At 33.6% G+C, this 15942-nt stretch overlaps 2 protein-coding genes across 2 annotated transcripts; both read left to right on the top strand.

Annotated features, from left to right (window-relative positions):
* Positions 1-3444: 3444 nt before the first annotated feature.
* LOC143540933 (uncharacterized) lies at positions 3445-10717 on the top strand. The gene is made up of 14 exons (XM_077033884.1): positions 3445-3499; positions 3747-3874; positions 3951-4114; positions 7249-7395; positions 7492-7543; positions 7640-7814; positions 8638-8720; positions 8809-9021; positions 9149-9265; positions 9773-9914; positions 9990-10097; positions 10197-10262; positions 10356-10546; positions 10637-10717. The coding sequence occupies exons 1-14, from the start codon at positions 3445-3447 to the stop codon at positions 10715-10717; spliced, it is 1722 nt and encodes a 573-aa protein (XP_076889999.1).
* A 2339-nt stretch (positions 10718-13056) lies between these two features.
* On the top strand, positions 13057-15669 carry LOC143540932 (uncharacterized). The gene is made up of 2 exons (XM_077033883.1): positions 13057-13765; positions 15458-15669. Exons 1-2 carry the CDS (start codon positions 13057-13059, stop codon positions 15667-15669), a joined length of 921 nt encoding a protein of 306 aa, XP_076889998.1.
* The last annotated feature ends 273 nt before the right edge of the window (positions 15670-15942 follow it).

The raw sequence follows: 15942 nt of genomic DNA, 5'->3' as shown, positions 1-15942 counted from the left end.
GAGTACGTATATTTATTTATTTTTTTCAGTTAAGCATTTGTTACATATATGATTTTAACTGATATACATGTGTATCTACTTATGGAGTTGTTGGGCTGTTTTCGTTACTTACGTTGCATATATGTTATTTATGATGCACGGGAAACTCAAAAGAAATACAACTAAACTATAAATATTAAATAATTAAATTAAAAAACTTATATTTTATCAAATTAAACAGTTTAATAAGTTTAAATTATATTTTCTAATAAAATATTCTTACAAATACGTAATTTTTCTCGCTGAAATTCTTAATATTCTTTTACAGGCATTTTAGGAACTTTCCATATAAATAAAGATTATAAATTCTAAAATTGGACAATTCCTAATAAAACAAATATTATTTATTGTAATTTAGATGAGAAAATATAAAACTAAAAACGGAATTGAAATATTTAATCAATTTTAATTTTAATTTATTATATATAATAATTTAGTAATGATATGTGTTTGATTTGTTGTTTAAACACGAATTCATTTGGAAAAGCACGTGGATTTATTCGTATAATGAAGTAATATTTTTTTCTTACAGTTTAAACTGCTCTGTTTGACCCAATGGTTGTGTTCGGAGCGGCAATTGATGACACGACCCAGAAATAATCAGGTTTTGGGTTTGTTTGGTTAAACCTAATAACGTTTTTCCCTCCAAACTAATAACTATGTCATAAATCAATAATTATTTATCTTCCTTTTACAGACCATTTATATTATATCTATAATATGATTAAGTTATTCAGTTTCCTTTAAACTATATTTTAATATATATATATATACTATACATTTTTATAAAATTAAATATTCTTATAAATCTGAAAATTGAGAACGATATCAATCAAAAATTAATTACCATAATTGTCTCCCAATGCGTATCTTTCTTCCCATCAATTCCCATATCTTCTCCTTTAAATTGTTTGAAACCTAATTGCAGATATGTTACTTACAATTGTTCTGAAATATTGCTTGTTTTATTTTAGTGCCTATGATACATATATGAAACGGTAAACAACATGCATGTGTTAATTGAAATAGTGATAGATGTTGAGATGTTTCAAACCTTTTTAGGGATGAGCAAATTCGGTATTGGTACCGGTACCGATTCTGAAATCGATACCGATTCGGTGCCGTCGGTACCGAATCGGTAACCAAAATTTTGAGTTTCGGTATCGTTGCCGCTACCGGTACCAGGATTCCAGAACTTTTTTACCTTCAGTACCGATACCGTTTCGGTATCAGTACCAAACTAAATCCTTGTTTATTATTATTATGCATAATATTGTTATATATAATAAATTAAAATTAAAATTGATTAAATATTTCAATTCCACTTTTAGTTTTATATTTTCTCATCTAAATTGCAATAAACAATATTTGTTTTACTATGAATTATCCAATTTTAGAATTTATAATCTTTATTTATATGGAAAGTTTCTAAAATGCCTATAAAAGGATATTAAGAATTTGATTGGGAAAAATTAGCCTAGAATTAATATGGGATTGCCAAATTATCTTCATTATTTTATTTTATTAGTATAGGTAGATATTATGCATAATAATAATAAACAAGGATTTAGGACCTCGCGCTTCGCGACGGGGCCATTAAACCGAACAAAAAAACATGCGTAAAAACGTTAAACCACGGACGCGTTGTGAGTCGATGCGAAATCAGCCTGTATGGGGTTACGATATCAAAATTAAACAAAAGAAATAAACACGTCATTGCCAAAACACAACAAATTATCATATCATATATTGAACAAAAACCCAGCATTTTACAGTTGTGAACCGACCCAAATTCGGTATCAGCAGTACCAACACAAATTGGTAAACATGAATTAATAAGCCAAAAAAAATCATATTTTAAAGGCGAGGTATCAAACGTTGAGACAAGGATATAAAAACATGTGATAATGGGATAATTTCAAATCATGAAAAACGTTTTATTTATTTTAAAGACCAACTATAACAAATACGAAAGCAAAGTTTAAGGAAATTGTATAACCGACAAATAAAACATGTAAAGGCGACACTTGCGCAAGTTTAACGTTTAGAAATGTAGTTTGTGAAATATCATAATTAGTTGAAACAAAACCTAAAATAAAGGGAATAAAAACCATCAGATAATGTACCGATCTCTAGTGTATTTTTATAAAACATATATAAAACATAGATTAAAGTAAAACTTAAGTAATAAAAAGTAAAACACAATATATGTAAAAAGTAGTGGAGCTAGAAGTGAAAGGTAAAAAAAAAAGTGAATGGTAAATTGAATAGTGATTATGTGAGGGGTAGGAAATCTTGTTTTTAATATATATATTAATGTACCAACAACAACAACAACAACAACAATAATAATATACGATTTCTTAGATTACGTTTTCATTTAAAAAGTATATCACTTTTATCTTTAATTTTTCTAAATATCTATATTTTGTAATATAACAACAAAAATATACAAACATATATATTATCTAATTAAAAAAAATCTTTTTATATGTAAAAACCATATTTAAATCACAAAACAAAAATAATGATTTTAATGGGCTTGTGACACTAATAGCTGATCAACTCAACATGCATTTAATATAAGAAAATTCGAATTGTTTTCATGAACTCTTCTGTAATCCACCTTATATATAAATATATATAATTTTATTTGAAAATATTACTTTTGCAATTGATCAATGTGTTCTGGATTATATCAAGCGTATTACAACTTCACTATTTTAAGTTTTCATATCCAAGTCTTTTCTTTTTGATTTATTATACAATTGCATATCAAACATTCAAACGAAAATAAATGTTTCAGTAGACTCATAATCAACTTCTTTTGTTTTTAAACTTTTACAAACTTTAACGCCACAATGGCATTGGTCACGGGTGAGCTCTTTTACTGGTAACTTTTTTTACCAAATTGATAAAATGCATGCTTAACAATAAACCCAATGCGAGATAAAATGCGTTTTGCGGTTGGGATCATTGGTCTTTTGGGCGGCTTTTAACGACATGTTTACTTTTAAAAGACTAACTGTATCTACAAAAAATACACTTTTACATTCATGTTTATGACAATTTCTTACAATTAATCCTTTTTACCTTTTTAACTTTTGTAAATTATAAAGTTCTTAGTACTTTTACTATATATATTTGAATATATCTGTAACACATTTTTTATGTTCTTATGTTTAATATTTAGCGATTTTTTTATTTATTTCAAATAATTAATTGTATTAATTTGTACATTGACAAAACTGGTATTAACATGGGTTCTAAAGCTAGTAATCGAATAAAACCGAATCATGATTTTCATTTTCTTTTTAATAAAAATTTTCAAACTTCCCGCTCACCAACCAGAAGTGAAATGAAATAGCCCCCACCCTTCCACCCACCCCCAATGGGTTGTTTTACATGGAAGACGTCGATCGCCTCTTTGAGTGCTTCAAGTGCGGCATATCTCCTCCTCGTAAGACCACACATTACTTTTACTTACTTTCATTCGTATTTGTTGTTCTAAAACAATTGGATTGGAATTTATATGTGGTTTTTCAATTCTAACGGTGGGTTACTGATTCATTTTACAACCATGGTATGGTATCAACGCCATTGGTTTTGATTGCGTTAAGCAATTGACATATAATAAACTATCAGTTAGGGTTATTTTGCTCTTTTAGGTATTTGGCAGAGGCAATGCTTATTGTTTTCTCATTCAGAATCAGCTGCAGGAGGAAGAAAATCCAAAAAACAGAAATTAAATCAACCGAAATCAAATGAAGATCCATCAACTTCCACCGCAGGTTCAAATGGGAAGAACCAGCAATCTGCAACCAATATTCACAATGTAATTTCATTTGTTATTAGCTTATATCTTTATCAAAATATCAAACGGAAATACGCAATGCCTTGTTTTGTTCCAGTTTTATACACCAACTATCGGAAAAAACAAGTTAAACAATGGAAACCAGTTCTCTCCCGTTGTCTTCTATGGTTCTCCACAAGGCGTGCCTCCAAAAAGACCAGCTCGGTTATTAAGATTATTACATGAGATACGTGTTGAACTCGCTGCTCAACATAAATTAAGGTTCTTTTAAGTCTTTGATGATGTTATTTGGGCATTTTATTGGTTATTAGCAATGTTGTAAAACTCGCTAGGCGGCCAACCTGTAACATCCCGAAATTTCTAAGGTAATATTAGTTATATTACTTATTAATAGATGGAAAGTTTACTCGGGTTATCAGGAAATAAATAATATAATAGGAGTTGGTATGGGTCGGGCTAGTGTTGGGTAATGGATGTGGGTTGTGGACCTGGGTTAATTGAGATGGGTTAAATGAGAATGGGATTTTAGGGATATAAATACCCCCAAAATCCCAAAATATCTCATTTCTCACCAACTCCCCAACACACACTCCATACACACTCAAAACACACACATTCTAACCGATCTAGATTCGAAGCCGAGACCCGAGATTTGTTGATAGATCTGAGTTGGTAAGGTAAGAACTAATCTAACAAAGCTATTATTACTGAAAATGGTTAGGATTGGATGGGTTAATCGGACCCGAAACCCAACTGCCCAAATCGGACCCCTAAAACGTCGATTTTAGGCCGATTTGATGGTTGGGGTTTGTAGGCGCCGATCATACGATTCCGTGGGTACCAAAATCGAGTTATTTGGCTAAGAAACGAAGGAGTTATGGGCAAACAGATCTGCAGCGCGATAACTTCGCCTGCAAGATTAAGTTCGCCTGATGAACTTCGCCTTCAAGCGTAACTTCGCCTTCAAGCGTAACTTCGCCTAAGGTATAACTTCGCCTGAAGCCAAGTTCGCCTAAGGTTTAACTTCGCCTGAAGCCAAGTTCGCCTAAGGTTTAACTTCGCCTGAAGCCAAGTTCGCCTAAGGTATAACTTCGCCTGAAGCCAAGTTCGCCTAAGGTTTAACTTCGCCTGAAGCCAAGTTCGCCTAAGGTTTAACTTCGCCTGAAGCCAAGTTCGCCTAAGGTATAACTTCGCCTGAAGCCAAGTTCGCCTAAGGTTTAACTTCGCCTGAAGCCAAGTTCGCCTAAGGTATAACTTCGCCTGAAGCCAAGTTCGCCTAAGGTTTAACTTCGCCTGAAGCCAAGTTCGCCTAAGGTTTAACTTCGCCTGAAGTGAAGTTCGTTTATAAAATAAATTAAAAACCTAATGGAAAATGTGTTAAGGCAGTTATCGAAAATAAAATTTTTCCAAGCTGACCTGGCAGCTTAACCCCAGCCAGGGGCTCTGCCCCTTGGACCCCGCTAGGGGCTGCCGCCCCTAGAACCCCGCTGCCAGGGGCGCTGCCCCCGGACCCCCGTTCGTTGTGGGTCATATATAGATAGAAATACAAAACGAGTAGTAGTAGTTAATTGATATGTGTAAATATTATACAGTTAGCCGAGCCCAGTTAAAGAAAGGAATTACGATCAACGGCGAGCGTAACAGGATCCAGGTGAGTTTCTAGCCCCATTTATGTGTTATGTTTTCGGGGCTGTGTGCATACTCGATGTGTTGTTAATACATTTATCCTAAGTGATAAGTGTATGCCATATGTGATATATGTGATGGATATGAATGGTTGCTTGTCGGTACGCGAACGATCTTCGGATATTGCGCGTACTGTCAGGTCAAAAATAAAGGTACGAATATTATACATCGAAGATGTATGAACATTACAAATGAATACTTGTCGGGGCGTGAACGATCTTCGGATATTGCACGTATCGACAAGAGGTATGGTTGTTAAATGAATGATGTAAAGAACGCCTAGGGTGTTCTTATGCTATGATGTAATTATTGTATATGTGAAGGAGGTGTATACAGGTACACGAATGGTATGTGAGTTCTACGTTCGACATAGTAAGTTAGGATGGCAAATCCCTCTAGCTTTTGTCGGACATAGACTCGGCTGGTGATGGCGTAGTTAAGGACTGCGGGCCTTATACGTAAAGTAGATGATAGATGTAAACGTAGTTAAGGACTGCGGGCCTTATACGTAAAGTAGATGATAGATGTAAACGTAGATAGGGACGGTGGGCCTTATACGTGTTACAGATAATAGACGACAACGTAGTTAAGGACTGCGGACCTTATACGTATTATAGATAGGCATCAGCATAGGAAAGGACTGTGGACCTTATACGTGCTGTAGTTGTATTGTGATAGCATAGGGGAGGACTGCGGACCTCGTACGTGCTATGGTTTAGGTTGCAACATAGGGGAGGACTGTGGACCTTGTACGTGTTGTGGATGTAGGATGGTATAGGGAAGGACTGCGGACCTTGCACGTACCATAAAGGGTGAACATAGGTAAGGACTGCGGACCTTTGTACGTGTTCACGACCTTGAGTACAGGTATAGACGGCGGACTATGAACGTACTCTCGGTAGACTAAGGTTAGTGGTTATAAATATGTATGTATGTATGGTAGTAAGTATGTATGTAGAACAGAAGGGTAACTAGTGAAGTATGGATACGTATCTACGGATATGTATGTATGTGTATGTATTGTATGGCGTTCGATTAACTAGAACTCACTCAGCGTAGCTGACTTTTAGTATGCACGCAGGTGAGCTGATTACAGAGTTAGCATGAGGATGACACACGGCATGGATTGAACGGCTGGCATCTGAAGAAAGGAGTAAAGATGTTTTAAATATAAAGTTTTGTGTTATGGTATCAAAGAAAAGGTTTAACGTTTTGTAACAAATGATTGATGTTTTATATTCCGCGAAAAGTTTTAATAAACTCTGATTTGAAGAACTGTGTTTATGAGTAAATCCGACGCTAAAGTAGGGTTACCGGTGACGGGGCCTTACACAACCCCCTTGTAGAGAGTACTCGGCTTGTACTCGGATATGATAAATATAACATAAATAATTATTGGATATTATATATATGTTAAGATGAGCATAACTCACATCGAAATAAGCATCATTCATATGAAAAAAAAAACATAATTCAAAAATTTCATGTTTTGGGGCCTGAGTTGACCTTGGAGGCCGAGTAATCCCGAGTACTCCGACTTTTGACTGAGTTGGACCTTGTCGAGTAATGGTGGCCGAGTTGGGAAAAGGCGGTGAGGTTGATGTCCGAGGACTTTGGAATCGCCGATTCCAAGGCCTTGGAATCAGACTTTTACAACTCTGGTTATTAGCATATGTTTAATTGGTTATTTTGGCGGCACAATTGTGAAGAGAGGACGTGTGGGCCACGTTTCCAAGACAAGATGAGGCTATCAAGTATTTGAAATATCACAAAGGTGCACATATTTTTAGTTACCAAGATCATGCCACTGGACAAAGAAGGTTTCTTGTTTCAACGTATAAAGAGTTTTGGCGAAGGTGCATATGTAAACTGTCACTAGTTAATGGTTACAATATGAATTTGCTTCTTTTCTTTTATTTGAACCTACTGTTGTGCTGGTTACTGATAACTAGGTACTTAAACATGAGCGCTAAATTTCGTCACCATTATGAAGTTATTCAAGAGGTAAGTAAGGCTTTATGTTTTCTAGGAAATTATTGTTGCTTCTAGGAAGTAATATATGTTTTAGCATGCTTGATGAATTATTGGCACTTATTTTAGGGATTGCCATGTCACCTTTATTATGATTTGGAGTTCAACATAAAAGAAAATCCCGAGAAAAGTGGGGATGAAATGGTTGATCTTCTCATCTTAATTACTTTTGAAGCTTTGCTTGAGAAATACTCTATTGAAGGAGACAATAACTGGATTGTTGAACTTGACTCTTCAACGAAAGGTACAAGTTAATTTCTATTCTTACGCCTGTCAACGAACCGAACGAAGAATGACATGTTCGTTTGTTTAACTTTAACTGAACAAACGATTGAACACAAACAGTTATGAGCGGGGTTTTCTTGTTCGTTAAGAGGATGAACGTGTTCGTGATCGTTTATGTTTGTTAGTTGACAATATAAACGAATGATTCACGAATGCAAACAAACAAACAACACAACTGAACATAAATGAACAAATATAGTTGAGCTAAAATCAAGTTAAAGCAAATGTGAACAGCAATGTGTTGTACCTAAAAAGTTATTAAAGTTAGACAAAAATGTTATGGGTGTAAAAAATTCATATGAATATTTTACCGAACGTAAACAAATGGACTTAATCAAACATTAACTAATGAAAATAAATGAACATAAATGAACAAGAATAAATGAATTTAAATGGACAGACATAAATGAACGTTCACGATCATAAATGTACGAACAAGACATGTTCATGTTTGTGGAATCAATTTTTTTGTTCATGTTGTTTTTTTCTTATGGGATAGAGGTAAGGCTGTCTACATCTTACCCTCCTCAGACCCTACCATAGCATTGCTATTGGTGGGATATACTGAGTACGATGATGATGATGTTGTTTTTTTCTTAAATAAACGAACTTCTTGCCGAATGCTCACGAACTTCTTGCTGAATGTTCACGAACGGTTCTTTGAAAGTTACATTTGTTAATAGGCCTATCTATTCTACATGTTTATTTGTTTAACAATTCATTCAACTGATAACATTTTGAAAGTGCTTTTATCCAATTTTCTAACAGCGCTTTGTTGACAGATAAGTTTTCCCGTCACTTGATCATCCGCTTACCAGGGCTTGCTTTCAAGGATAACACACATGTTGGTGCGTTTGTTGCAGAGGTATCTAGACACCAATTTTTATTTAAGTAATACTCTTATTAAACACCAATATTATATGCTTGGTTATAATTGTTACTATTGTTAATAGGTTTGTACATGGATTCACTGTGCCAGAGGAAAAGATAAACAATTTGAACAGTTATTTATTTCAAAAGATTCAAGCTCTCCCGATGGCCCTTGTCATCTTTTTGTTGACACTGCTGTTTATTCTAGAAATCGTTGTTTTCGTCTCCATTTATCATCTAAAGCAGGCAAAAGTTCAGTGCTTGTACCCACTGGACGGTTTAAATGTAAGGAAATGGTATGGAACAACCTGCATCTTGACAAAATTTCCTTATATATACATATTATACACATACTATAGACATACACGTATGCAAGCGTGTGTATCTTGTATCACTTACATCATTATTATTTATGCATCCCAGATTGAGGAAGACGTGTTCATGGCATCATTGATTTGCAATATAGATGCTGACTGTGAAAAGCTTCTTGTCTGCAAAATGGATTTAGATTGTGTGAAGGTTTTGCATTTTGATATCGAGGTAAATCTCTCTCTCTCTCTCTCTCCCCCTCCCCCACGCATGCACGCACACACACACACACATCCTGATCCGATACAGGGTTTGAATCTCTTCAGAACACCAAAAAAATTAAGAACTTCAAGAACTCTTAACAACCAATCATTTATTTATTTATTTTATATATTTAATATAATTTGTGGGTAGTTTTGTCATTTGTTATATGTAATTTTGTGATTACGTACATGTAAAGTTTATATATGTGTGATAACCAAGTAACATGTAATAACCAATGTACATATATGCAATCACAAAATTACATATTATAAATGACAAATCTACCCTCAAATGTTATTAAATGTATAAAACAAATAAGTTAAATGTTTGGTTGCTAGAGTTCTTAAAGCTTTTCAATTATATGAAAGTTGTGAAATGATCTTGATATTTGTTTGTATATTTTCTTTTATTTTGTCGGCCTTGCGAAGTTAGATGATTCAGTGTCACCTCTTATTCATGATTTGTTTTTGGTAGAGAAATAATGACTACTATAAACCATCCACTCAAGATTTTGTGCCAACTGATAGTTCAAGTAACGGCTACTTCAGTGGAAAATCACCTTTTCCGGCATTAGACGAGTTTGTTGAATATATTGCTACCATAGGCAATGTACAAGGTTGTTCTTCATATCTTATATTCATCATTAACAAGCTTTCATATAACTAAATAATTCTTTGGTTTCACAATTTAGGAAAAATTCGAAGCTGGTATTGGTTCTCAGAGTACGGTTTAATGGTATACAGCATGTTAAGAAATAGATTCTGCGAAAGAATTGGCAGACAGCACAAAAGCAATCATGGTAAATTCTATAAAATAACATAAAGTCATTTTTCTTATTCACAATATGAATAGTTTATAAACTAAAGAAAATGGTTTGCTACTTTGCCATCTGTTTCAGTGATGTATGTGGTGGACTTACGAAAAGCTGCTTATTATCAAAAGTGTTATGATCCTGATTGCAGAGGTGGAGCACATTCACCTTCAATGGTTAAAAATGCAATTTCATGTTTTTGGAAATATTAATGTAACTAACCACTGAACTAACTGATGGTCTTAGGTTACCGATCTCCCCTGCGCCCGGTCCCGCCAGAAGTGCTACTTGACTTGAGTTTCTTTAATGTTAATGGAAGTGACGAGTTTGTAACTGAAAGCCCGATGGACAGCTGTAAGAAAGAGTGGTGGAGGGAAGCAATGATGGTTGCAGATGAGGTTGAAAATATGCCAAGAATGCTAGATCTCGGGAAGGAGGTTGGTTTTCTTGCTTTACAAGTTTTGTTTGTTGGTAATAGTGTTTGTTTATTTGGTTCAGAATATGGAATGATGTGTTATAACTAACAGGATCAAGTGTGGGATGAGGATGATGAGTGGTGGATGGCTGCTGAATGCACTGCATCACAGATTGAACACGTTCATAAGTGATACATCTCACTTATTGCACACAAGCTTGATTGTTTTAAAGTCAACCGGCATCTTGTTTTCACAAATTAGTTATCGTAAAAATCAATGAACACAGTATTTAATTGGGATCAATATGAAGTTAAGGATTGGTTAATGCAATCACGTTTACAAAATTCCTATTGGTGGATCACTGTTAACTAACAGTGGTGAATGCTAAGACTTCCATTCATGTGGTACAATATAATAGTAGTTTAGCTCATAATATCAAGTGTATTAGTAGAGGGACCAATTGTGTAAATTCAGTAAACCCCAACTACAGTTGGTTGGTAGTTGTTAAACCGGCTACTTAAAACAACTAAAATATTGCATCAGTGTTCGTTCACTAGTCACTCAAGTCATAACATTTCCAAGCAGGCAGCAACTATAGTTCTAGATTGCTATCCCATTTCTTAAGCTAGTTTTGATGTGACTTTAGCTAATAATGTCCAGTGCAATAATAATGAATGGATCAGTTGTGTAAATGCACAAATCAAACCCTGTTAATTGGTAACCTGGGTCCTTAAACAAGGTCGTGATAATGAAAATGTAGATATTTTTCGCCATTTCGCTAATAATCATCCCTTAGAGCGAAATCAAGTACATTTAGGATGCTTATATAAATGAGATCGCCTTGACAATGAAAGTGATTATTATCCATCAACAAGTTTACCATTTTTATTATTAACATCCTCTTAATTGGCTATGTGAGCATATATATACATTTTTATCTGTCTCAGTGAGTTACTATCTACCAACGAGTTAGGATTTTAATTAATAAAAATCATTTTACCAAATAAAAATAGTTGATGCTAAATAATTAGCATCAACTATTTTATAGGCCATATGGGTATAAATACATACTGTTATGAATATCTATTCAAGATCAAGATTTACCCATCTAGATCTTCCAAGCAAGTGAATGAGCTTTTTGTCAAATTTATTGATAATGTGTCATACTACATGACCATCAAATAGTTAATCTTGTCTAGAAAAAAAGTTAATCTTTTGTAGTATAAATACTAGCTTAATGTAAAGGAGAAAATGCACCTCATACATACACGTTCATAAGTGATACATTTCACTACTTTCTCTCTTTGCTAAATTTTCTAAAGTTCTCAAGTTTTAGCACTAATCTTGTATTAATTCTTGTAAAATCATAACACGTTATCAGCACGAGCAGCTTATATCCTAATCAAGAAAGGTATTAGACACAAAGGTATCCACATAAATATCATAAACACTTCTTTAATTTTATACATTATATATATACACACACACATATATATAAAGTAATACCAATAGGGTTAAGTTAAAATAAAAACCCACTTGAGTTGTAAAAACTCTAGAAACTCATTCTCAACCACATGTTTTTAATTAAAGATTAAATCTTGTGGTCCACAATTAAAGTTAATAAAAAATGTTTATATAAATATAACTTTTTCTCTCTCATAAAAACATATAAAAAAATTAGTAAAAAAATGTTAAAAAATAGAAAAACAATTTTTTTTAATGTTTCGATGTTTTGTATTAAATGTTACAACATATATTACATGTAACAAAAAAAAAACAATGTTACATAGGGTTTTCGCGGGTTTTCACAACTCAAGTGAGTTTTCATTCTATACTTTGCCAATACCAATAATAAGTAAGAATAAAGAATGTTATTAAAATTTGATAACAATAAGACTATTAACAATCTAACTTTTATTTATGCATCTAACATTTAATTAAGCATCTAACTTTTACTAACTTTTATTTACGCATCTAACTTTTCATTATGCATCTAACTTTTCCTTTCATGGCAACTAACTTTTATTTATATATGCACGCAAATATTTCAGTTAAAGCTTACATTTATTTATGTTTACTAACATTTTTATTCTTATCATTGTACGTACTAATTATATACTTTATAAAATAAACTTCATTTGATATCTTATTTATTATCTTACTTAAAAATAATTAATATTATATATATATATAAATATAACCGTTATGCAACGGTTATAACGGTAATATAACTGCTATCAAACAGGTATAAAATTACCCTATAAATTTTCAATTTTCAATCTTATTTCTTTCACCATAAACACTCTTCAACTCAAGATTACTCAAGATAATTTTCAAGAAATGATCCATCTGGTTTTGGTGTTAACCACCATAATGCTGATAATCCTATTGTTCTTAATTTGTAATCCCCCACCTAAGGAGTTTGATTTTTTCATTTTTCTTTATCTATCTCTAGCTCTACCTTTGTATTTTCTTTCAATTTTAATAAGTATGTAATCCTAATGTTTATCTAATTTGTGTTTAGTAATAAAATGGCAAACATCGCAAAACTTGAATTTCCGGCTCTTAACATCACCAGAGATAATTATATGCCGTGGACGGCACATGTTAAACGACATCTCAAATCAATGGGTGTTTTGAAAACGATAATGGAGGGAAATAATTGCGAAGAACAAGACGAGGCAAAAGCCGATGTCTTCCTCCACAAACACATTCACGAGATGTTACAATTTGAGTATTTAAATTGTGAGGATCCATACATTTTGTGGAAAGATTTAAAATGCAGATTTGACCATCGAAGGGAAGTTCTAATTCCCACTGCTAGAGATGAATGGAACAATCTCAGGTTCCAAGATTTCAAAAAAGTAAATGAGTACACCTCTGCTTTGTTCAGAATATGCTTAACGCTCCAATTTTGTGGGCAAACTATTACTGAGGAAAATATGTTGGAGAAAACTTTCTCCACATTTCATATATCAAATATAAATTTGCAACAACAATATAGGTTGCAAAATTTTAAAAGATATTCCGATCTAAATTCATTTATCCTCACAGCAGAAAAGAATAACGAGCTTTTAATGAAAAATCATCAATCTCGTCCCACTGGATCACTAGCAATCCCAGAAGTAAATGTTGCTACTAATAATGATGCTAAAGACTCTGGGAAAAAGTGGGTACAAGGCCGTGGTCGTGGCCATTTTGATAAAAGCCATTTTAATGGTCGAAACCGTCTTTTCAAAGGTAATAATAATTACCGAGGAAATTTTCATGGCCGTGGACGTGGTCGTGGCCGAAATCAAAGAACTACCAATTATCACACTCCACAAAATAACAATTTCAACTAACACAATAAATGGAATGAAGCTGGTAGGTCCGAAAACAATGGCACTTCCTGTTTTAGATGTGGTAGTACAAACCACTGGTCAAAGGCTTGTCGCACAGCTCCATATCTATGTGAACTTTACCAAGCCTCTCTCAAAAGAAAAGAGAAGGAAGTGAACCATGTGGATAACTTTGATGATCTTGGTGTTGAGCTGAACACTGCAGACTTTGATGTGGAGCTCGGAAACAAATGTTGCTTGACCACAATAATTATATGCAACAACTGAGTGTGTTTCCTACTATCTTTAATTGTGTGTTTTATCTTTAATTATGTGTTTTTCCTTTATGTACCGTTTATCTTTCGATGAAATAAAGTTCTAATTAAAATATCTTAATGTCTTCGTTATACACTTATTATTTTTCTTAATACTTTCAAGATTAAAATGAACATCAGTGGAGCACAAGGTCAAACAAATGAAGAAGATATATGTATAGCGGACAGTGGAGCCACACATACTATACTTAGATCTAAAAAATATTTTTATGAAATGAAACCAACAAAATGGATCGTGAATACAATATCAGTTCCTACAAACTTGATAGAAGGAGTGGGAAAGGCTAATTTAGCTTTACCAAATGGTACAAAGCTCATTATAGAAAATGCTTTGTTTTCCCCAAAATCAACAAGAAATTTGTTGAGTTTCAAAAACATATATCATAATGAATATGATACTCAGTCAAAGACTGTTGGTAATGAAAAATAATTGCATATCATAAGCAAAGATCAGATATTGGAAAAACTGCCAATGCTCCATTCTGGCTTACACTATACACATATTAATGTGCCGCAAGCACATATGGCAGTCAAAGAAAATTTTTGTGATCCTGAGACATTTAATTTATGGCATGACAGATTAGGCCATCCAGGATCTACAATGATGAAAAGAATAATTGAGAATACTCATGGGCATCCATTGAAATATCAAAAGATTCCACAATCGGATAAAATTCCTGTGTGTACATCTTGTTCTCTTGGAAAATTAATTACAAGGCCTTCGCCTGTAAAAGTTGAAAAGGAATCACCTGTATTTCTTGAAAGAATTCAAGGAGATATATGTGGACCAATTCATCCAGCATGTGAACCATTTAGATACTTCATGGTTTTAATAGACGCATCAAGTAGATGGTCTCATGTTTCTTTGTTATCAACTCGTAATATAACTTTTGCTAAATTTCTTGCATAAATTATTAAATTACGAGCACATTTCCCTGATTACACTATTAAAAGGGTGAGACTTGATAATGCTGGTGAATTTACATCACATGCTTTTAACGATTATTGCATGTCTGTGGGAATTATAGTCGAGCACCCCGTTGCTCATGTACACACACAAAATGGCTTAGCTAAAGCGTTGATTAAACATCTACAGTTAATAGCTAGACCATTAATAATAAGAACAAAACTTCCTGTGTCTGTTTAGGGCCATGCAATTTTACATGCTGGCTCATTAATTCGTGTGAGACCAAGTGCAAATCATAAATACTCTCCTCTACAACTTGCCTCTGGCCAACAACCTGATATATCCCATATTAGAATTTTTGGGTGTGCAGTGTATGTTCCTATTGCACCACCACACACAAAAATGGGACCTCAAAGAAGGTTGGGAATATATGTTGGGTACGAATCGGCTTCCATTATAAGATTTCCTGAACCTTTAACGGGTGATGTATTTACAGCACGTTTTGCTGATTGCCGTTTTCATGAGGCATTTTTCCCTGCATTAGGGGGAGAAAAGAAAAAACAAGAAAATGATGTCTCATGATATGTACCTACATTGTTACATCTTGATCCAAGGACTAAACAATGTGAGACAGAGGTTCAAAAAATAATGCACATACAAGAAATTGCAAATCAATTGCCTGATGCATTTACTGATACAAAAAGAGTTACTAAATCTCACATACCAGCTGCTAATGCCCCAGCTCGAATTGAGATTCCAAATAATCAAGTAGATAACAAAATGGCTCATGAATCTCAAAAACGTTTGAAACGTGGAAGACCAATCGGTTCAAAGGATAAAAATCCTCGAAAAAGA

The sequence above is a fragment of the Bidens hawaiensis genome, unplaced genomic scaffold (genome assembly GCF_021521415.1).
Source record: "Bidens hawaiensis isolate Kalapana, Puna unplaced genomic scaffold, B.hawaiensis_p1.1 tig00012404_1, whole genome shotgun sequence".
Taxonomy (NCBI): Eukaryota; Viridiplantae; Streptophyta; class Magnoliopsida; order Asterales; family Asteraceae; genus Bidens; species Bidens hawaiensis.
This window is presented reverse-complemented; position numbering and strand designations above follow the sequence as displayed.